We start from the raw sequence: 22318 nt of genomic DNA, 5'->3' as shown, positions 1-22318 counted from the left end.
CGTAACGTACACCCGTTTTATGTCGTCGCCGTCAGCCTACCTAGCCCAACAGCATCCAGAGTCAGATCCTACCGCCCGTTCCCTTCCCTATTTCCGCCGGGTAACTAGTTCGCAACGCTCGCATTCCCCTCCACCGCAGGACCGGAAACCGATCCGCAGTGTCATCAAAAATGTCTTGTGTTTTCCTATCTGTGGGAAGAAGAAAACCAGTAGCGGAGAAGAAAAAGAAGACGAGAAAGCGGAGGCAGAGAGGTTAGAGGCTAAGTTACTTGAGCTCGATTCGATTATCAGTAGCGAGGAGCAGACGAAAGCGCCGGAGGGTGACAAGCTGCCGATTTTCACCAGGTTAAGAGATTGGACAGAGCATCAAAGGGGGGAGGAGGAGGAGGCAGATAAAAGAACGAGGAAGAAGGAGGGAAAAGACGAAAAGGGGGGTGGGTTGCCGTTGAGGTCGGTGTCTGTGCCTGTGCCTGTGCCTGCGCCTGTGCCGGTGGATCCACTGATTTCAGATCTTCCGAAAGAACGGCGGAGGAGGAGGAGATCCGAGGAATATTTACCTAAGCCCACAAGGGATAACTGGGGATCGAGGACAGAGAGAAAAAAGGAGAGTCCGGTTTTTCAAGATACTCCCTTTTCAGCGGGGAAACCGGACCTTCCCCTACCACAGACGCGGTCGACGATTCCGATCAATTTCAGTAGACTGAATATTCCCATAAGAGAAACTACAGCCAAGAGCCCTGCTTATTCCGATCCGCGAACAGGGAATCAGGATAATGCAAAGACCTCCAGGAAGATACGACCGATAGTGCCACCAAAGTCCCCAGCCCACGCTGGGAATTATGGTTATGATGCAGTTCCCGTCCGAGAACACAATAGAAAACGAGATTCCTTCTTTTCGGTAGACTTTCGGACACTGGAGAAGGCCCTACCGATGGCGCTGAGGCCAGGGTTTCATGATAATGATTCGGACCCTCCAAGGAAACACGCGAACCCTCCAAGGAAAGCGAAACAGGACGAACCTTCACATCATCATCATCATCATCGTCATCATACACGTGAACATGGTAAACACGGCCATCATCACCATAGTTCACATAGGGTTCTGAAAGACGAGATGAGGCGGAGGAAAGATCCGACTCCGGGTTCTCTACCTGTGGAGGTTGAAAGCGGGGCAGGGAGAAGACATGGTCACAAATACTGTAAGAGACATCGTCATGGGCATCGATGCCGACAGCATCGTTTAAAAGAAGAAGGAGAAGTAAAAGAAGAAGTGATATTGCATGCCTCCGTGATGCCTCGGGTAGTATGGGGTGGGTACTACGAAGAACCTATGGTATGGCAGCGGTATGACTTTACGTGAAAATGTGTGTTGGAATGTTGTATTTTTAGAGACAGCGTTTTCGGAGGTTAACTAGCTTGGAGCTTGTGCAGCCTTGCACGCACTTCTTTCCGTTCTTTCGTTAAGCTTACATACTTCAAGTACATACGGGACGGAGTACTCGATGGGATGGGATGGGAGATGCATGGCTCGGATTAATACACGCCCGGCGATTGGTTGGGCCCCCTTTTCTCTCCCTCTTTTTCCGCCTGCAGTTCGAGTTGGTGATTTTGTATGGTCATAGAAATGCAGTACAGAATACATATAATACATACATACTTAGATGTAAGTACTTGCTTAATTATGTACTTACCTGGGTACTTTCAGTAGTTTTTGAGGACGTGAATTAATATTAAAATGGAATCGCACTCGAGATTTACGTGACTATGGTGTTAAGTATGTACAATATTACGAGAATCAATCCCCCGCAGCTTTATAGTGGCGTCAAAGGGAGCAAGTCGGTGATCACTTGAATCGGATATATGAGTATACATATACAAACAAGGAGAAACCCCCGCTAGCCGGCCAGAATCAATACGTGATTGTATGAAGTAGTAGCAGTAGTAGCAGTGATTTATGGGTGTGGGAAGAGAAAGAATCCATTCGCTCTCGAGGGAATCAAAAAAAGAGGGAACAGGCTGCGGACAGCCGCGGCAGATGCAATGGTCTGGTCTGGACTAGCTACTTGCCATCCATCCAACATTACAAGAACAATGCAATATGAATATTACAATGCGGGACAAGAGCAAAAGAAGGAGGGCAGGCAGGCAGGCAGGCAGGAAAGGAAGGGAAAATAGAAAATGGGAAGGGAAAAGGAAAAGGAAAAGGAAAGGGAAGGGAAGGGAAGGGGAAGGGAAAATGAAGGGGAGGGAAAGGGCCAGACAGGGCTGGGCGAGGCAAGGTAACAGACAGGAAGGATCGAAGGGGCCACCACCACCACCACCACCACATCCGCTAACTGGCTAACTATATACTACACTATACTAGTATACTTGCTTGCAACTGTCCATGTGTGTGTGTGTGTATGTATGTATGTATGTATGCATGCAAGTACATACGGACGTAAGTAAGTATGTAAGTATGTAAGTATGTAAGTATGTAAGTAAGTATGTAAGTAGGTAAATGAAAGAAGTAAATGTATAATGTACCGTGGGAACTGGCTGTCGATATAAAAAGATGCCTGGTTCCCACCCATCCGCGATCACATCAATCCATTTGTCTCGTAAATTTCCCTTCGATTCCCTCAGGAAATTTATATTACCCGGCCCAGACGCCTCTTTTTTTCCCTTCCTATTTTCTGTTTTCTGTTTTCTATTTTCTATTTTCCATTTTTTTCCCCTCGATTTGTCCTATTTTATTTACTATTTACTCTCCAAACTGAAGCTTGTCCTCTTCCTTCTCCCTCAATACCAGTGAATTCCACCGGCGCTCGCGAGGTTTACCAGTGCTATTTTTAATAGACCGCTGGGTTTTCTTCTCAAATAAACTCTGTCCTTTTTCCCTTTTCTTTCTCTTTCTCGTTTCCTCGTCGAGCAGCCAGCCGTTCTTCCTATAATAGAAGAAGAACAGGAAGGACAGACAGCGGGAAATCGAACAGGAAGAAGGGAAAAGCCCTGTGCGAACCAGTCAAACACCACTTCCATCTCAACCACCGCGCGCTTTTTCTCGCCCGAACTTACTTACTTACTTACTTACCTACATCCACCGTACCCAATTACTACTATTTTATCTATCTATCTATTATTTTTATAAAAGAAACAATCATAGGAAGAAAAGGGAAAGGAAATCATGTCTTCCCGTAAGAGAAAGCAAGAGGAAGGTGCCGAAGAAGAGGAGGAGGAACTTGTTGCCCTTCCGTCTGACGACAGTGAAGAGGAAGAAGAGTATGTCCATTCGCCATCTTTTTTTATATCATCATCATCATCATCATCATCATCATCATCCATCATCCATCATCCATCATTGGCATATCACAATCTATGTTCTCTTCTCCCCCCCCCCTCTTTCTTCCTTTCTTTCTTTCTTTCCTTCTTTCTTTCCTTCTTCCTTTCCTTCCACCCCATGGAAATATGGAAAGGTGGAAAGATGGAAAGGAAGGATGCACAAACTAGCTACCTCGCTGGAGCTGGATCCTTGCCAATTGAGGATTTTTCGCCATTCCCATTCGCTCAAGTTCTAGGCCGGACGCTGCAGCAGCCCTTCAGTTGCAACACCAGGCTACCCTCTTTGCTGCCCTTCAATTCAATCAGCTTGTTTGAGAATAAAATGCTAATCATATATATCGTTCGCGTTCTTTCTTTTCATTAGATATGTCTCCACAGACGAGGGAAGCGAGGAATACGACGAGTACGGGAAACCCTCCCCTCCCCCAGAAAAATATATATAAAAATATATATAAAAAAATAACAAAAAAATAAAATAAAATGAAATCTCCAACCTTCAGCTGCTGGGAACGATTGTCACCGCTTTCCGGTTCCTCCCAGCCTGGATTGATTGATCAAAAAAATTGTTTTTTTTTTGTTTTTTTGTTTTTTGGGGGTGTGCTTGCTAACTTGTTGGGCCGGGTTGGGTGTGTGTCTGAACAGGGAAGAAGACGATGAAGAAGCCGATGAGGAAGGGTTAGTTTCTTTTCCCGATTGTTCCCTTGCTACTTTACTTTTTGGCTTGCTTTGCTTGCGGTCTCGAATTCCGTTTTCTTCTTTCCCCCCCACCCATCCATATGTAGTCCGGCCCCGATGCACGTGCGGGTTGCGAGTTTGCAGAGCTTGCGGAGCTTGCAGTCGCAGGTTGCAAGGCTAGGTTCCCATTCCGTGCTAGTGCTCGCCCCTTGCTACTCGCCCGCTAGGTTATCGATTGGGAAAGACCCATGCTAACGCGTATCAATACACCCTAGCGAGCCCGCCGCCGATGTTCCGAAAGTAAAGCGACAGAAGACAGAGCCGAACGGCGAGGAAGAAGCTGAGGGTGAACTACCTGAAGAAGATGAGGAAGAAGAGGAGGAGGAACTCGAGGGAGAGGAAGATGATCTTGATGAAGAGGGTGAAGGTGAAGATGACGAAGACGCTGAACCAGAGGAGGAAGAGGATGACGATGCCGAAGATGACGGCAAGGGCAAGGCCGCTCCGATTCCCACTGCTGCCAAGAAGTAGCTTGGCCCTGCTCGGTATCAAGCATACCATATCATCGGACGTGAACCTGTCTTGTCTTCCGCATATATGAATATCTAATCATTGTGTCATTCTATCGGTTTTCCAAAAATAAGAAGAGGGAGAGGGAGAAAGGGGGAAAAAAAAACGACCCTATCATGTTTTCACTTGATCATTCTCTTTGTTCATGTATCAATGGCTGAAATGTAGACACATCGCCAACGCTGGCGATAATACTCATATACAGTACAACCGGTCTTGTTTTCATTTTCTTCTCATAGAAGTTGGCTTAGCAACTTCTGGGGGGAAGTTCTTCTTATTTCAATTGGCCCGGTTCTTCTTCATTTTTAAACATACAAACCTGTACGAATAGGAATGCCCGAAAAACGGGACGCGGTGGTGCATGCACCGGTGGTTCACAAAAATGGTCCTGGAATAAAAACTTAAGAAAATACTTATCTACAATTATTAATCACCCCCCCGCGCGCGTTCTGAAAGGAAAGGGGAAAGAAAAGGAAAGAAACTTTAGTCATCATCATCGTCTTCTCTTCGTTTTGTCGGCTTCCAGCCGGAACCCATCACGGACATGCATTTCCACCTCATCGTCCGGTCAGCTCTCCATAGCCGTATCTTTCCATCATCCCCCGCGCTGCTGAGAACCGTGCCTGTCGGGTTCCATTCCACGCGCCAGACTTCCCTTCCGTGATCATTGAAAGCCGCGATTTCCTCAACATGAAATCCGGAAAGCTCGCGACTTTCTTGTTCTTCTACTGTTAATACTCCAAGGGCATCTTCTGACTTTTCAAACGAGTTCGCCTGTGAAAGGGATACCCCGCTGCTTCCCGGAAACGCAGTGGCGTTCAGCCCACGACCTCCCACCCCGCCTCCAGACTGTCCACTAACCGAAAGATTGGAGATGTCCCGTGTGAGTCCGCTAAAATGTGACTTGTCGGGCCCCAGGTCCTCGTTGTTTCTTTCCTTTGACCGTGAACCGGGACGCGAAGACTTCGGTGAGAATGTCATCCGTGGGTCGGTTAGTCTGAAGATCCTGACGTGTCCATCCTTGCAGGCTGTGGCAATGAGATGATAGCTTCGACCCAGGTTAGGAGCCCAGCTTACATCCCTCACGAGGCCTTTGTGGCCCCTCAGCTCCTCAGCGGGTTTGAACTTCCCATTGCTATCATGCCTGTAAATCCTGACTTTATCCATCGCGCCGACCAACAGCTGTTCTCCGCCCCACCTACCTGGGCAGTAGTTCAGACAGAATGATGTTTCTGCCTCCCTAGGAGGGGCGGAGGGGACCACCCTAAACTCGTCTACCGACGTCCACCGCGATACTGTGTGGGTTTCAATTGCCTCCTGAACTTGCACCACACCATCCGACGAGATATACGCCAACTTTAACCCCACATTCGCAGGTGCAAATGAGATATCACAGATAGCACCTCTGGTATCCCCGATCATCCTAAACATCTGTCTCCACCGCCTCCCGCTATTTTTCGGTTCCGCTTCCTGTTCCTCAAAGATCTTGACAGTTCTGTCGAAAGAGCATGATGCTAGAATTTGTCCGAATGATGGGTGCGCCCAGGCGATTTTGGAAATATTAGCATCGTGGGCACGCCATGCGTCGTTTTCTTTCCATTCGCCGGTTTCAGTGGCATCGAAGACCTTGATACGCTGGTCAGAGGAACAGGTTGCTATTCTTTGGCCGTAGAAATCTATTGTATAAATTTTATTATATCACCACCCTTTCATCGATATATTAGGCCTATAGGTAGGTAGGGAAGAAGATAGTTGGTACTAACCATATGCAACGCTATGCAAGAGGTCCTCATGACCGGTGCTGACAGGAATAGTATACGACGACGGTTTGGCCAGCCTTTTGTCACCGGGTTCTGACGCCATCTCGGGTAACTGTCGCAAGCATCCTGGAGAGCCTTCCTAGAGCCTTGTGAGGGTCAGGAAAGGATGTTTGCAACGTTTCATTGGATGGCCGTATTGATGTCGTTGAGTTCAAGCTAATTCTTAGCGAGGTGCGTTTGTCGACTTCGAAATTACCAGATTAGGACAAGTAATTAACGATGGAAGCAGTTGCTGTGGTTACAACACGACAACGCGCGGGGGGTTGACGGAGTAGACCAGGCCTACCTTTACCGCGCCCATGCCAACCCTCGAGAAAGTCAGCAGAACGGCGCTAGGCCGAAACAATGTCAACACTTTCGCCCGTCGTCGTCGATGAACCTTTTTATAATAATAAGAATCATAATACATAACAACGACATCGGCATCGGGGTTGTCGACCTGTGCCCCACCCCCCCTCTTCCCCTATCCCTCCTCTCCTTACTGGCCATCGACACACTTCCTAGTATAGGTACCCAGGTACTTACTTTACATGCATTAAGTACGACAACATCATCGATCGATCATCAGGACCGAACTAGAACAATGGAGAGCCAACCCCACGCTTCTTTCCAGGTGTATCTTCGCCTACGGCCCCCATACCAGCAGTCGCCGAGAAAGTCCCATAGAGAAAACTTCTTGACCGTTCTCCCGCCGGTGCCGACGGCTTCAGACGAGAACATTGAGTGCATGACCAGTACCCAGGTCACAATCCATCCGCCATCGAACCATAGATCCCAGAAGATAGAAACATTTAGCTTCACAGAGGTCTTCGACGAAACCTGCGGGCAGAACGACGTATTTGGAAGAGTCGTAACACCTATATTGGAAGGAGTGCTGCAGGATGGGAGAGATGGGATGTTGGCTACCCTTGGTGTTACGGGGAGTGGGAAAACGCACACGATTTTAGGGAATAGACAGGCAAGAGGAATGACACAGATGTCGTTAGATGTGCTCTTCAGGTCCCTGAGCGATAGGATATCAAGGGTATTCTTTTCCATATACATATATTGATTTTATGAAGTCAAAGCTAAATAACGGCATCTAGTTATCTGAATCACAAATCGAGCAATGCAATGACGCCGATGCAGAAATCATGGACGCCGACGCCTTCATGACAAAGGTCACATCTGTCATCGAACCTCATCAGATCCCTAAACCGAACACTTTCCCCACAAAACCTTCCGTCGATCCTTACATAGTGCAATGTCCCGGCCCGCCAAGCACCAAATATGCTATTCTAATGTCCATCTATGAGGTGTACAATGACAAGATATTTGATCTGTTGGCGCCATCTAACGTTGCGAGAAGGAAAGCACTTCTTTTCAAGAGCACCAGGTCAAGCGGCGACCGTAAAGTTGTTACGGGACTACGGAAGGTCATGGTCACAAACCTATACGATGCTCTGCAGGTAATGGGTGTCGGACAATACCAACGTTCTCATGGTGAAACTGGTAGCAACGACAAGAGTTCCCGATCTCACTGCTTCATTTCACTCGAACTCAAGAAGCTTAAGAACAAACTTGACGGTTCGACGAAGATTAAGGAATCAACTTTCACAATCGTCGACCTTGCTGGTTCGGAACGGGCGAGGAATGCAAAGACTGCAGGGGATAGGCTCGCAGAGGGTGGACATATCAACAAGTCGCTTATGTTTCTCGGGCAATGCTTGGAACTGTCGACGGCGCAATCTTTGGGCCATACCCCGAAGGTACCGTATCGACAGTCCAAGCTGACGGAACTGCTGTTTACAAATAGTTATAATCCAGCGGCAGAGCCCCAGATCGCAGCTATTGTGGTAACGGCGGATCCAGCAGGAGATTTCAATGCCACCAGTCAAATGCTCAAGTACTCTGCACTTGCGAAGAGTTCGGTGAACCTTAGGCCGCCTACGGTGATGAGCGGGAGGAGTGTTAGTGGCTCTAGCCTGTTCAGTCACTTTAGCACTGTGAGTGGGTACACGGAGGAGAGGCCAGATTCTTCTTTGTCTGCTCTATCCGCTGCGTCGAGTCATAGAGCGATGCTGTCGCAGGATATGATGAATATGATCGTTTTATTACAGCGGCAGTTGAAAGAAGCGGATGAGAAAATCAAGGTGGCAGAAAAGAGAGCAGAGGAGGCGGATGCCAGATGCTTGGAAATTGAGATGCAGGTCAGGGAGGAGGTTACTAGCGATATGGAACTTAGGATGAGTATGATGGAGAAAAGGATGCTCCTTAAGCTTCAGGATCAAGCGGAAAAGGAGGAGATGCATGTTGACCACAAGCTTGATATCCTGAAGCGGACCCTGATGGGTAAGTCTTGTTTTTATATATTCTTCATCATCCTTCGTGCAACTGCAGTCAACTAACTTGTTGTTTTCCGCAGAAACCAACGATGAAAACGATCGCGCACGAGATATGGAAATCGAAGAGTATGTTCGCGAGCTTGAGGCTGAGAATAACTCGCTAAGGAATGAAGTCCAAGCTCTGAAAAGGAAGCGAGCGAATGGAGAGAGTCCCTTGAAGGAGAGGTCTCTGAACAGGTTAAAATTCTGATTCCCTTTAAATGCTTGATGTGTTTTATTTATCTTCTCTTTCCCTTTTTTCCCCCGTCTTTCTTTCTTTTTCTTTCCTCTCCGGTTTTCTTCTTCTCGGTGCCTTGATGGACCCCTTTCTTCATCTGCCATGATTTTATACTGGTGTTCTTTTGTACTGATATTATGTCTGAGATGCATTTGGAGGTTTACGGTTGTGTTTACGACTATTTATGGACGGGCGTTTTCCGGATGTTGGAATTTGCAATTGGCTTTATGTTTTTTTGTTTTCAATTAAAAAAGACTTTTTTTTATATCATATCAATGGCTTCACGATTAAATTCAGAGATGAAAAGACAACATATTGTACAGTAAAGTGCAATGCAGTGCAAGCTATGCGCATGAAATATGTATTCTAAAAGGCCAAGTACTCGGGTAACTTACCATATACACACACAAAAAGGCTTTGACTCAAATAATAAGCCTGATTAACTGGGGTAGATATCAATCCTTCTTAGTATACCAGCCTCCACCAGGCCCAGATACACCATTGGCAGCTGGAGAATAAGTACCCTTCCCACCACCACCGCCGTTGTTAGAACCTATGGCATAACCGCTACCGGCTACACTTCCAACCCTGACCCTTCGTAGGCGTTTAGGGAACTCGAAACCCAGGAACCAGGCGGTGCAGGCGATAGAAGTACATATGGCGGTTAAAATGCAGTACATGAGTGTGGATAAGGTAACATGTTCACCGTAACATCTGTTTTTGCCCCAATCGTTGATAGCTGAGTCGGATAAGGGGAGGTCGGTGCCTGTGTACCATCTGATATTGAAGCGGAGGGGTAGGTCATCGCCGATGATGATACGGGTTGAATCGATGTTTGGAGAGACGGAGTAGGCGGTGGCAGAGTCTATGGTGCCCGGGTAGAGGATTTCGGTGGAGTCTTGAGAGAAGATACCGGTGTGGAATATTACGTTTATCGTGGTGGAAACGTGGAGGTGGGTGAGGTCAAGTTTGCCGGTGAGGGATATGACTATCAAGCAATTGGGTAAGTAATTGATTGATAGAGTGATAAGCACAAGTATAGCTAAGAGCCTATAACTTGCGAGGGAGAAGAGAACATACCAAAGGGAATCCACTCGCCATCCTCGACACCAACGTCGCCGGTGATATGCCTGTCGCCGGACTGGGGACGGGCGGGGACGCGACATGACAGAGGGGAGTCATTGTGGATATAAAACTCCCAAAGATGAAAGGTATCGTCGGAAATTGATTTAATGGTGCAATTCAAGGGGTCCTCGGAGAGATATTTAAGTTCGAGAGGGCGACCGGTTTCGGCACAAGCAAGGAAAGGGACGTATTGAAGGATTCCATGTTCATCGGTTACGTGTTCGCCGGACTCACTGGATCTTGTTAGCTATTATAGTATCCAATTAGGTGGGTAAGAGGTTAAGTTAACTACCTAAGTAGTTAGATTAGTATGTATGACGTACAGAGTGCGATTGAGACAGGATATGGGAACGGCATCGCCAGGAGAGTAAGTGGCGAGCTTGAAGTTGTCGGACGAGGAAGAGACAGCAACGGTAGGGTGTATATGAGGGGCGAAGAAGAGGAGAAGGAGAGGTAGAAGGAATGTCATGATGGCGATGATGATGGCGATGATGGTGATGGTGGTGGAGATAACAGTAACAGTGACAGGAACATTGTAAATGTGTGTCGAGTGAGGCCACGATGTGTGTTGTGTGTCTCTGTGTGTGTGTCTGTCTGTCTTTCGACTGGAGCTTCTTCTTCCCCGGTTTATGTATGTAAGTGACCCCTGCCGTACCCACCACTACACTCCCACCCTTTCATCCAATTATCAGTATCTACAGCATACTATTAAGTACTTATCTATTTACTTATATAAGTACTTACTTACTTAAAAGGAAGTATAAAGTATAAAGTATGTTTATATCACTGAATGTGGAGCCTGAAACAGACCGGGTTCTTTGGATCCAACTGCGAGGTTTAATTTCTTCTTTGGTCATTGCGTGCTCTGCTGGTTGGTAGCCGCCCATTTATCCGACGTCGGTCCTGCTTGCTCTTGCTCTTGCTCTTGCTCTTGCTCCTGTTCCTGTTCCTCCTTCTCTTCTTCTTTCTTCTTCCTTCTTTCTTCTTTAATAAGACTCATCATCACTTCCCCGTTTATTAAATATACATCGAGACCATATTTAGTATCAGACAAATTTAATACCAGGTAAGATCGTCATCCTAGAATACGTCCTGATACAATTGTTTTCTAACAGGAAGAAGAACAGGCGGAAAATGTCCAACCCAACAGACCTTAAGGCCCTGGCCAAGCTCGATATCGACGGGAACAATCTCCCGCCTTCTCCTGCTCCTTCCACCCCACGGAATGCTAGGAAATACGCTCTAGCTACCGAACTCGTCTACACCGAGCATGGCGACCAATACAATGCTTCCTCCATGCCTATCTACCAGGTACCTTTTTTTCCCTCCCTTTTCTTCTCTCCCTTGAATCTATATCTAGTATGATTGATTGTATGGTTGTAAACTACATTATGCAAGATGGCTGATATATTGAGAGGGAGGATAGACAGCTACCTTTAAACAATCGTCCGGTTCCGGAGGCTCCGAATATGACTACACTCGCTCTGGAAATCCCACCCGATCCCATCTCGAGAAACACTTAGCCAAGATCATGTCCGCCAACCGTTGTCTTACCGTCTCATCCGGTATGGCTGCTATGGATGTTATCTCCAGACTTCTCAGACCCGGCGACGAAGTCATAGCCGGTGACGACATCTACGGTGGTACCAACCGTCTTCTCAAATACTTAAGCACCCATGGCGACATCGTTGTCCATCATATCGACCACACCGACCCCGAAAATGTCAGACCTTATCTCAATAGTAAAACAAAACTCGTCCTCCTCGAATCTCCCACAAACCCTCTCATCAAAATTGTCGATATCCCAACAATAGCTCGGATAACCCATGAAACCAACCCTGATGCTCTCGTCGCTGTCGACAATACCATGCTTTCTCCCATGCTCCAAAACCCTCTCGACCTCGGCGCTGACATTGTCTACGAATCGGGCACAAAGTACCTTTCGGGCCACCATGATCTCATGGCCGGTGTCATCGCCGTGAACAATCTACCCTTGGGAGAAAAACTATACTTCACAATCAATGCCAGCGGCTGTGGTCTCAGTCCCTTTGACTCCTGGTTGCTCATGAGAGGCGTCAAGACCCTCGGCGTTCGTATGGAAAAGCAGCAATCAAATGCCATGCGTATTGCCACATTTTTGGAAGATACGGGCTTCAAAGTCAGATATCCCGGACTGAGAAGCCATCCTCAATATGATTTGCACTGGAGCATGGCTCGGGGCGCTGGTGCCGTTCTAAGCTTTGAGACCGGAGATTTAGATGTCAGCGAGAAGATTGTAGAAGCGACAAGGCTGTGGGCTATCAGTGTGAGCTTTGGATGCGTAAATAGTCTCATCAGCAGTAAGTACACAGCTCCCATACAAGATAGACTAGTCTATATGGATAGATAGAGGAAGATTCTGATGTGAAATACAGTGCCCACACGCATGTCACATGCTTCGATTGATGCAAAAACACGCAAGGAGCGCAACTTGAGTGAGGATCTGATTAGATTGTGTGTGGGTATCGAAGATGCTGAAGACTTGATCGATGACCTACAAACGGCTGTAAGTACCATTTTTTTCTCCCCCTTTCCGATCAATGGGTATAGATAACACTAACATGTTTGTTTACACAGCTCGTCAAGGCTGGCGCCGTCCGAGTGACGCCCGACGGTATGAGAGCAATCAACTTTGCAGCAGGCGAAACCCTGGATGGTTCGGGCTCGAGCCTTTCATGATTTATGAATGAAATGTACGATATGATATGTTTTCTCTCAGAAAAAAACAAAAATCTGGATGGAGTTTTTGGCGTGAAAAGTTACTTTCTGGCAGTTCAGCTATGGTTTTTGATTTGATTTGATTTGCTTTTGTATTATAATCTTTTCTGGATACACCGATTGATACTCAATGGATCTAAGCCATCTACATCATTCTTCCCCGCTCCTTCCCCTTCGAGGAACCAACCCAGTCAAGTTGCGACCGGTACAGATTCCGTAATAACCGTAATAATAAATATAAATAGTAATAATAAATATAGATAATAGTATCGGGGACAAAAAAAGGAGTTGATGGTGAAAAGGGCAAAAAGAAGGGCCGAAACTGGGAGTTGAACCCAGGACCTCTCACACTTCAGGCACGTTTTGCTCGTGCTGGGGCAAACCCGAAGCGAGAATTCTACCACTGAACTATCCCGGCTGGATGACGACCTGGCTTCGAATTTACATACTTGGACTCTATTCCAATTCTACTCACTTACTGACTTAAGTAGCTACACATCATATGCAATCCTTCGCAGTCCGGCTTGTGATCCGAAATACCCATAACCAGATCTAATTATGGCGCCAGATTATGGGGAACCCAAGCAAGCAATGAAGCTAGTTGTGGTTAGCGTGGATGCCGCGCCCTGCGTTGCTGTGTCAGGTAAGTCATCCAGTCATGCGTTCCAGAAGGCTGTCGAATGTTCACATTCACATTACCTCTTACTTACCAGCTTCGAGCTTCTCCAGCTTGCTTTACCTCTTCATATCCCCGAAAGCGCATCCGCAGAAACAGCCTCCTCTCTCGGGCAAAGTATCTCTCGTCACCCTCCTTATTACAAAGCCAAATTACGCGGCCTCGTACAATATCCTTCCGGCTATAAAGGGCGAGCTACTATTACTTCTTCAGCCATGTTTACCACAGAACCCAAAGGCAAGGGCAAGCTGGTCCCCACCGACGAGAACGACAGTTTTTCACCCATCATGGATTCTACAGGCGACGTTACAGCTATAGGCCAGCACTGCGACGTCTCGACATGTCACCAGCTAGACTTTTTACCCTTCAAATGTGGTAGTTGCGAAGGGTATGTTCTCCCTTTAAATCCTCACTCTCGAAAAAACACCCCTATGTGGATATATTGGTTTCTAATGTTTTGAAATGTATCTACATGTACTTATTTATAGGACATTCTGCCTCGACCACCGCACAGAAACATCCCATGTATGTCCCAAAGAGGGTCTATGGGCCCAAAAACGCCGTCAAAATTCCCTGAATAGCAAACCGACATCCCTCATATCCGGCGCCGGTATTCGTCTCGGTTCCTCTTCAACCCCGGGTCCTTGCGCCAATGAAGAATGCAAAACAATCATAAACACCCCGAAAATGATCGGTGTCGCCTGTCCGGCCTGTCGGAAACAATTTTGTCTGCCGCATAGATTACCTGCCCAGCATGACTGTAAACCCGTTGTTACACCTGCTGCTGCCACGCTACAGGAAAAGAAGCAGACGGCCCTAAGTAAATTTAAACTGTGGGCTAGCAGTGGAAGCTCGAAGCTTAAGGACCTAAAAGCAACACCGATTACGCAAAAGCAGAAAAGCGTGGCGGCCAGGATGGTGGAGATGAATAAATTGAAAAAGGAGGCAAAGGGAGACGACAAGATAGCACAGGAGAAAAGGGTTTACCTCTATGCGCAGGCAGAAGGCAAATCGACAGCAGCGAAAATACCCGAAGGAACGTTCTTCTATAACAAGGAATGGAGTGTGGGTAGAGTCATGGATATCACCGCAAAAAACTTGCAGATCCCCAATCTGAACAACCAGTCGGCGGATGATGAGAAGAAACTAAGGGTGTTCCATGTGGAGAGCGGTAGACTCTTGAGTTTTGGAGAGAAAATCGGGGACGCTTGTGGAGATGGGAATACTATTGTCTTGTTACGGGGAGTCAAGATGGAGGACATGGTGGATCTGTAGGATATACAACCCCCCCTCTCCCCTCCCCCTTTTATACCATGGGTTTCATTTGGGGTCATAACAGGTGTTAGCGGGCGTTTTATATATATACTGCCGTTCTTCTTGTCATTGATTACCACAGTTTGCACTTTATGTACCAGCGTTTTGTAACGAAGCTACACCCGTTCACCATTTAATATCACTTCAGAGAAGATAAATACTCCTCGAATTCTATCCATTTACCCTTTGCACAAGTTGTTTAGTGCCGAGACTGTGCCAATTACCTTGGAGGAATCGAAGGTCAAATATACAACGCACATTTTCCAACAATCTAGCCGTAGAATGTCTATACCGGCGGACTTAGTGAGAATTTCCTATCCAGCCGGAGAAGAAACTGAATCCCAGGCTGATTCTCAGGGCTGTGTATGGCACATTAAGCCGTTGCAAGACCGTTGAAGAATTCCCGCACAATAACATGTTTCCCTTGATTTGCCGCGAACATACTCGAAAACCACCTCGCATGACCCTCGACACATCTAGAGCCAGCCATATGGCATCTGGTCCTTGAACTAAAAACGTGAACACGGTGAGCCTTCCTTTAAAGACTCTTGATTCGAAAGCAGTAAAATAGAATATACAAAATAAAGTACATAACAAATATTGAATGGAAGAGAAAAACAATAATAATGAAGCGTCGACGCATACTCCCCGCCGTCCTGCTCTTTATGGAGCTACAATTCTCACAAGTAGCACAATCCTTCATCTTAGGATTCCAACTATCCTCCGACCCGGTCATTACATTGAAAACGTATCCATACCTAGACGGCAACCCTGATCGCGTTGATTTAACAAACTGCCAAGAAGGACCTGATGGAGAAGTCCTAGCCGTCGGTGTCATAAACGGTGTAAAGCAGGGTATTGGCGCGAACACACGGCGAAAGATGAGAGCAATAGCACTATGGAGAGAGCCAGATTGCCTTGCCACGACTCCGGATTATATCATTAGTTGGAGGGAGGGAATCCAAGGGATGCAACTTGCAGATATGGCGTTGGCGGGGCAGGTTATAAATGTTAGAAGTTGGATGGACTTGCAACCAAAGAATACGCATTTACGAAGACTAGGCCAACCTTTTGGGTACATTTACAAGTTCGGGGGTAATGGAGCTGACCCCAATGAAGGCGAAGAGGGTGAGCGTATTTACGTCGAGGAAGGAATGCCGGTGGTTACTACTGGAATAGAGGAAACTCCAGCTGCTGCAAAGTTAGAGTTGATTCAAAGGGCCGGGGCGGTTCGAAAGGCCTTCTTAACGATGGATGAAATTGATGATGATGGTGATGATGATGATGATGATAATGGCAATGATGGCAATGATTATGTAGAAGATGTTAGTCAATATCAGTCAAATCCGCAACCGGAGGGTACGAGTTATACGCAAACAAATGGTCCGCATGGCGGGTGGCAGTACGCTGGCAGCGGACAACGTCAAAGGGAGCTGAATACAATGGCGAACACGAACTCGCAAGGCCGAATTCCAATGGGACAAAATCCATCCCTACAATCTTGGGCAACAGGGAATCCATACATGATACGGGCTGGGGCAAATATGATGATGCATCCGTTTCCCAATATCAATAACATCCCCACGCCGCTTTCACTACCTTACCAATCTCAAAACATGATGTCTAACCCGTTTATGAGACTTCCACAATTGCCACAACAGCCTCAGAATAGTATCCCCTTCGACTCGTCGACGCAGCAGCTAACATCCTATCTCGCGAACCCGCTTATATACACCCAGCAGGGGTTTCCTGATGTTAATGCTAACGGTATGAACCAAAACAATCAACCCTGGCCGCTTACAAGACCACCAAACCCGCAAAACATCCCACAGACGGACGAGTCAGCCAAAGCGAGACAATTATTAGAAGAAGCTGTATCTCAATTTGGATATGAACTTTGACTGCTTAACCCCATGGCACCAGTTGAGGAAGTCGAAAGACGAACGGAGATGCTAAAAAAGTATCTATCAGATGTCAATGAGGAGACTGTACCGGATATGGTCAATAATTGGCCGACCGTTGGGATCGAACCTAATAGTATACCCCCCGAGTTACTAGAGGATGTGCAGGTCAAAAACGAGGGCGAAGGACTAACTAAAGAAGAAGGCCAGTCGAATCAAGTAAACAACCAAATTATCGAAGAGATACAGATGTCGAGAAATGACCCTATGCAGGGACCCGAGTTTGACATGGCGTATCGTGATAATACACCAATAGGTGAAAATTTATGGGATCCGCGGCTATTTGGCAGTAATCCGTATATGGCTAGGTGGCAACCATTAATACCCGAACCTATGTATCATGGCCGATATTATAACTCCCATGACCAGGCTCTGGAGAACCAACAGCGATCACATCAATCGCTTGCAAATGGTGAGCGTATGTTGGGTATGCAAGAAGATTTTCCTAGAATGTTGTCGGAGATATATAACACTCAGGCTTACGGAGGCCAAGTGGATGAACCTGATTCTGGAATTCAGCTTCCAGGATACGGTCAAGATGTCGTGCCAGATATTGACAACAACGAAGCTAATCTGTATCAAGAGCCCCAGTTGGGAAGAGTGGGAATGGGAAGAGGAGGGAATCCAAGTTCAAGCAACGATCAATATATCCAATCTGGTGATGAGATAGTTCCAGATCAGCAACTATTGGAGGAGGAGTATTCACCATTAGACGATGGTGATTTCTTCGCGGATGACGAAAACTCGGGGGGAACTCGCCTTTCGGAGTTCTAAGGTGTACATGCAATGCTTGGTATGAAGTACTTATCTAGATGGTGGCTATGTCACGTATATGAATGCTCTAAAGGCAAATACCGACCTACATTATGGCAAATCTAGTCCTAAATCTGACCTTCGTGATGCGAGACTCCAACACGTGCTATCTGTACAGAATAAATTGTAATCTGTCAATAGCTCAAGCGACAACCCCTTCAGATTTGAGATCGTTAATTTGGTCCGATGTAAACCCCAATTCTTTCAATATATCACTCGTGTCTTCGCCCAAGGTTGGTGGTGCGTGACGAATCGACACTTCGGCATCTGAGAATTTAAATGGAGTATTGACGAGCTTGATGGGGCCGCATGCTTCGTGATGGACTTCTTTCACCATGCCCCGAGCAAGAACTATCGACCGAGATTAGGCAGTAAATTAGTGCTGTAGGGGCACATTGGGGACTATTCGTAGTATGTAACTCACCATGATCATGATGTAGTGTGTCATAAACATCGTTGACTGCTGCATACGGCATGCCGCTACCCTCAAATATCTCTAGCCACTCCTGTAAACCCGCATCTGTAAGCATTGCAACCTCTAAAATAGTAAGCTAAGCATACCTGTGTACTCTTGTTCTTTGTTTCCTCTCCAATCATCGGAACAAGTATATATCGGTACTCTACTCTCTTCTCGTTCGTCACAAATCGTTCATCAGAAGCCCATTCGGGGTACCCAATCCTCTTGCACAAAATCCCGAATAACCTATCATTCCCTCCTCCTAACAAAATACTTCCATCGGAAGTAGGGAAGGCCTCGTAAGGTACAATACTGGGGTGCGCTGTCCCCCATCTACCTCCATCCCGTTTCCCAGATACCAAAACAGAAGATGCGATGTTAGCTAATGTTGCAACCTGGCAGTCTGAAAGTGACATGTCGATATGTTGGCCCTGCGAAGTAGAAGCGCGAGATAAAAGAGCGGCAAGAATGGCGTTGGAAGTGTATAAACCTGTTGTCAGATCTGTTACTGCGACACCCACTTTGACTGGGGAACCATCACGCTCGCCGGTAATGTGCATGAGGCCCATTTCCCTACAAACGGTTTTTAATATCATATTCCGATTCTCTACTTTCATTTTGGGCGGCTGCTGTAGACCTACGCTTCAACCATAACATCATATCCGGCTCTATCGCTATAAGGGCCGGTTTGTCCATATCCCGTAATGCTTGCGTAAATCAAACCTTTATTCTCCGCTCTCAGGGTTTCATAGTCGAGACCGTATTTAGCTAGAGTTCCAGGTAGATAGTTTTCTACTAGTACATCACTTGTTTTCGCGAGGGCTTTGACGATAGCTTGTCCTTCGGCTGCCTTAAAGTCCAAGGCGAGCGATCGTTTATTCCTGCTTGAAACGTTAAACAATAGTACATATTTTTCTCTGCAGGGAGACGAACCTGTTCACCTAAGTTTGTTTTTTGTCATTAGTTTGGGGTCCGTGAGAATTCAATCGAATGATACACTAACCGCAAGAAAGTATGCGCTTTCACCGGGTCCAGATTTTCCATCCTTTCGCGGCGCATATGGTGGCCCCCAGGCTCGGGTATCATCACCTCTAGTGACATGCTCGATTTTGATGACATCCGCACTATACACCAAACAGTATTAGAATATACGGCGCAAAAAGAAAGAACGGGGCTATATGGATGGTAGAGGAAAGAGAGGAGGAGGAGGGGGGGAGTTACCCTAAATCCCCTAGTATTTGTGTGCAATATGGCTATAAGATGTTAGTGGATTTATATGTGTTGAAATCGTGGTATATTTGTATGATGTTCGGGGAGCATACATACCCCAGCGAGCACTCGGGTGAGGTCAAGGACCCGAACTCCAGCTAGAGGGGAGGGCTTGGCCGGTACGGTGCTCTGGTACCTAATGTACCGAAGGATCCGGCCTCGGAGGGGAGCTTGTAGACATCCTCCTATTGGGCTACGGGGCCCGGCGCATGAGGCAATGGTGGATATGGATCTCCTCATAACGAATTGATCATGAAGATGCTTGGCAGGTATTGTCTACGTCTTTGTCTTCTGGTTGTCTTTCTATCTATTCTCTGGGTAAGTTGGCAGAGAACCATTTGGGCTAGTTAACTAGGTAGCTTTGGGGTATTGGCATGCTGAAGCTCGGGAAGCAAGTGCGGGTAACTACGGCTGAATTCAGAGCTACCCCGGATTCTGGGCCCGAGGGAACGAACCGGATTTCGGACACGTAGCGATCGGTAATAAAGATCTACATGTAGCTAGTTCTAATATCGGTGGATGGCGACCGGCAGCTTTACGATAATGGTTGAAAGTGGGCTTATCAATATTGCTTCAGGATACCAACATGCACAACATATCCACCACCCTCCATGAGACCTTTTCCTCCATCGCCACAGTCCTTGAAGAGTTTGTCTGGAAGGCGCCACACTTGGAACTTTGCACAGAAGGTTTTCATGAATGCTTCCAAAACATCAGGGGATCTTAGTTCTTGTGCAACCATAACCAATGTTACATCGTGATCGGTTTCGCCAGATGTATTTTTACTTCTGTTCAATTTGCTCAGGTCCGCCATGGTGTCTACCAGCGGTTCGACCAGAGATTCATTGTATATGCAGTCAGCCGCAATGATTATGTCGATTTGTCTCTCTTTGAATTCCGGGATCGAAGATGCTTCTGTTAGTTGCCAATCAAGGGGCAGGACAGTCGCATTCCCTGTGGTGGTTGTTTGAGACGATGCTTCCGGACCTCTTTTAGCTCGCTTATTCGATGATTTCCCCTTCGATTTTGAGGACTTTTCGGCGACGTCTTTAGTATTCTCTAATATGTTTTTGCGCAGGAGTTTGAGGCAGTAATCTTGGTCCGTTGCATAGTATGCTCCTACAAACGGCGCACAGGATACTGCGAGAACACCTGATGTTCCAGCCCCCAGTTCGATTACCGTGTAATCCGGCTTCAAGATCCGTTGGAAAACGGTGTTACATGGGTGAGTGAGCCAACTGGCGAGTAGAGGGGTTACCTTCCAGAGAACAGCCCCTGTTGTGCCCGCCTCCCTGGTTGAGGTAAGTAATGACGGGGACTGGTGGATCGTGAGATCCTGGGAGTTGATCGATACCGAGACGGTGGACTCGGTACGGTTGACGAAGCCTAAGTCCTGGAGCAGCTTAGCTTGTAGCGCTATCATGGGAAAATAAATCGATAAAAGTAAGAATTATCATCATCACCACTATCTTTTTTGTTTTTGTTTCTCTTACCCTACTATCCGGCTTGTTTAAGAAGAGAAGGAAGCATTCTAGAAACAAATTGTCAGATACCTATGCAGGTTCCTGCCATAAACGTCAAAACGGGTGCTAACCTTCTTCAGGGTCCAGGACTTTGAATTCGTCGTCAAGGCTTGAGACTAAGTCTGACATTGGCAATAGTTTGCGTTGAAATGAGCTGCTAGTGGCACAATGCAACAGAGAAGAGTGAAACAGACGTCAAGGCCACCGCCGGCGCCTGTTGTGGATGCGGGTAAAGCAATGTTAATCAAGTAATCTCCAGAACCAAGGGACTAATACGTATGTATGTATACTTACAGCATGTAGGTGTGCATGGATAATATATACGTATGCGGTACGTATGGCGGGGTGACCGATGCAGATGTAATGGGATGGTTATCCACCTGCTTAGAAGCGAAAAATAGGCGAGAGACAGCTTCAGAACAACCGCAAACTTTTCCGTTACCAGACAATTAGCTAATATGGTTGAGCCTCGGTATGCCCCATTCGAGGGTCCTATCAGATGCATGAAATTGCCAGTCCTTTGCAAATTTGATTGAATAATTCCCGGCACCATTTGAACCAGAGATGGAATGGTCTACAACGGCGCAGGCTTCCTCGAACAAGATGCCCAGCAAGCTTCTTGACAATGCAACTGTGTTCGGTATCAAAGCGGAAGGAATTAATCACGTTCACTGCTTCAAGCAAAAACGAGGTAAAACAGTCCAGCCTCGGTTTTACCAACATTGTGATGCAGATGCAAATTGGAAATAACAATATCGTCGGAATACCATGCATGGCGAGAGGTTCTTATACGAGCTGGGCTGCCGTAATCCTCCATAGTCCCCTTTCTCCCCCCCCCTCTTCCCCCCAGTTCTGCTTGCCATTCGAACCGTTTTACACTTGCGGTCCTACATATCATCGAATTATCAGCTGAAAAGTCGCCTGACCCTCGACATCTCATTGGAACCCAACGCCCAGGACAGGCCCAAGAAACGCCCAGGGTCGATATCTCGATATAAACTGTCTCGCCAAGAAGCTCTCCCCAGCCCTCTGTCTCTTAGCCAAAGGCTATTTCCGCAGACAACCAACGCCTCTGCAGTGATATCGCGATTGCGGGATCAAAGAAGACCACGAAGTCAAAAAAAAGTGACAGGTGCAATATCAGCAGGCTTTGAGCCCAGACAAAGCGGGAGAGTGACCAGGCTCCTTGGCCGCGATTTGATCTGAACCCCAGCTAGCCACCCACCCCGTTTGTTCGCCGTGTATGCTTGGGGAAGAGGCCCTTTAAACAGCCGTCGTGTCCCACTCTTCCTTTTCTTTCACTTCTCTTTCCCCTCCGCTCGATCATATATATTCCCCCATACTTTTGTAGAACCGTACAGACTTTTGCACAAGACCGGCCGGGATCAGAAGTTTTATATCGACCTTTGTGGGTGAGTACATAAATCGAATTGTCC

At 46.9% G+C, this 22318-nt stretch overlaps 11 protein-coding genes across 11 annotated transcripts; 7 read left to right on the top strand and 4 right to left on the bottom strand.

Moving 5' to 3' along the window:
- Positions 1–19: 19 nt before the first annotated feature.
- Positions 20–1360, top strand: AOL_s00054g59 (uncharacterized protein; the record flags this gene model as incomplete). Its single annotated transcript, XM_011121375.1, has 1 exon — positions 20–1360. The coding sequence occupies one exon, from the start codon at positions 20–22 to the stop codon at positions 1358–1360; it is 1341 nt and encodes a 446-aa protein (XP_011119677.1).
- A 1806-nt stretch (positions 1361–3166) lies between these two features.
- Positions 3167–4527, top strand: AOL_s00054g58 (uncharacterized protein; the record flags this gene model as incomplete). The annotated part of the gene is made up of 2 exons (XM_011121374.1): positions 3167–3261; positions 4272–4527. The coding sequence occupies 2 exons, from the start codon at positions 3167–3169 to the stop codon at positions 4525–4527; spliced, it is 351 nt and encodes a 116-aa protein (XP_011119676.1).
- Positions 4528–5049: 522 nt separating this feature from the next.
- Positions 5050–6429, bottom strand: AOL_s00054g57 (uncharacterized protein; the record flags this gene model as incomplete). The annotated part of the gene is made up of 2 exons (XM_011121373.1): positions 5050–6242; positions 6330–6429. The coding sequence occupies 2 exons, from the start codon at positions 6427–6429 to the stop codon at positions 5050–5052; spliced, it is 1293 nt and encodes a 430-aa protein (XP_011119675.1).
- A 540-nt stretch (positions 6430–6969) lies between these two features.
- AOL_s00054g56 (uncharacterized protein) lies at positions 6970–8960 on the top strand (the record flags this gene model as incomplete). Its single annotated transcript, XM_011121372.1, has 3 exons — positions 6970–7410; positions 7472–8717; positions 8791–8960. The coding sequence occupies 3 exons, from the start codon at positions 6970–6972 to the stop codon at positions 8958–8960; spliced, it is 1857 nt and encodes a 618-aa protein (XP_011119674.1).
- A 482-nt stretch (positions 8961–9442) lies between these two features.
- AOL_s00054g55 (uncharacterized protein) lies at positions 9443–10581 on the bottom strand (the record flags this gene model as incomplete). The annotated part of the gene is made up of 3 exons (XM_011121371.1): positions 9443–9975; positions 10068–10345; positions 10436–10581. The coding sequence occupies 3 exons, from the start codon at positions 10579–10581 to the stop codon at positions 9443–9445; spliced, it is 957 nt and encodes a 318-aa protein (XP_011119673.1).
- A 665-nt stretch (positions 10582–11246) lies between these two features.
- On the top strand, positions 11247–12830 carry AOL_s00054g54 (uncharacterized protein; the record flags this gene model as incomplete). The annotated part of the gene is made up of 4 exons (XM_011121370.1): positions 11247–11423; positions 11539–12451; positions 12527–12657; positions 12729–12830. The coding sequence occupies 4 exons, from the start codon at positions 11247–11249 to the stop codon at positions 12828–12830; spliced, it is 1323 nt and encodes a 440-aa protein (XP_011119672.1).
- Positions 12831–13427: 597 nt separating this feature from the next.
- Positions 13428–14820, top strand: AOL_s00054g53 (uncharacterized protein; the record flags this gene model as incomplete). The annotated part of the gene is made up of 2 exons (XM_011121369.1): positions 13428–13933; positions 14034–14820. The coding sequence occupies 2 exons, from the start codon at positions 13428–13430 to the stop codon at positions 14818–14820; spliced, it is 1293 nt and encodes a 430-aa protein (XP_011119671.1).
- A 665-nt stretch (positions 14821–15485) lies between these two features.
- Positions 15486–16760, top strand: AOL_s00054g52 (uncharacterized protein; the record flags this gene model as incomplete). The annotated part of the gene is made up of 1 exon (XM_011121368.1): positions 15486–16760. The coding sequence occupies one exon, from the start codon at positions 15486–15488 to the stop codon at positions 16758–16760; it is 1275 nt and encodes a 424-aa protein (XP_011119670.1).
- Positions 16761–16772: 12 nt separating this feature from the next.
- On the top strand, positions 16773–17594 carry AOL_s00054g51 (uncharacterized protein; the record flags this gene model as incomplete). The annotated part of the gene is made up of 1 exon (XM_011121367.1): positions 16773–17594. The coding sequence occupies one exon, from the start codon at positions 16773–16775 to the stop codon at positions 17592–17594; it is 822 nt and encodes a 273-aa protein (XP_011119669.1).
- A 181-nt stretch (positions 17595–17775) lies between these two features.
- On the bottom strand, positions 17776–19599 carry AOL_s00054g50 (uncharacterized protein; the record flags this gene model as incomplete). Its single annotated transcript, XM_011121366.1, has 8 exons — positions 17776–17984; positions 18058–18139; positions 18195–18663; positions 18732–18971; positions 19024–19031; positions 19094–19214; positions 19312–19343; positions 19417–19599. The coding sequence occupies 8 exons, from the start codon at positions 19597–19599 to the stop codon at positions 17776–17778; spliced, it is 1344 nt and encodes a 447-aa protein (XP_011119668.1).
- Positions 19600–19921: 322 nt separating this feature from the next.
- Positions 19922–21011, bottom strand: AOL_s00054g49 (uncharacterized protein; the record flags this gene model as incomplete). The annotated part of the gene is made up of 3 exons (XM_011121365.1): positions 19922–20752; positions 20853–20890; positions 20954–21011. The coding sequence occupies 3 exons, from the start codon at positions 21009–21011 to the stop codon at positions 19922–19924; spliced, it is 927 nt and encodes a 308-aa protein (XP_011119667.1).
- Between the last annotated feature and the right edge of the window lie 1307 nt (positions 21012–22318).

This window comes from Orbilia oligospora (genome assembly GCF_000225545.1).
Source record: "Orbilia oligospora ATCC 24927 unplaced genomic scaffold scaffold00054, whole genome shotgun sequence".
Classification (NCBI taxonomy): domain Eukaryota; kingdom Fungi; phylum Ascomycota; class Orbiliomycetes; order Orbiliales; family Orbiliaceae; genus Orbilia; species Orbilia oligospora.
Note: the sequence above shows the minus strand (reverse complement) of the source record. Positions and strands in the feature narration are given on the sequence as shown.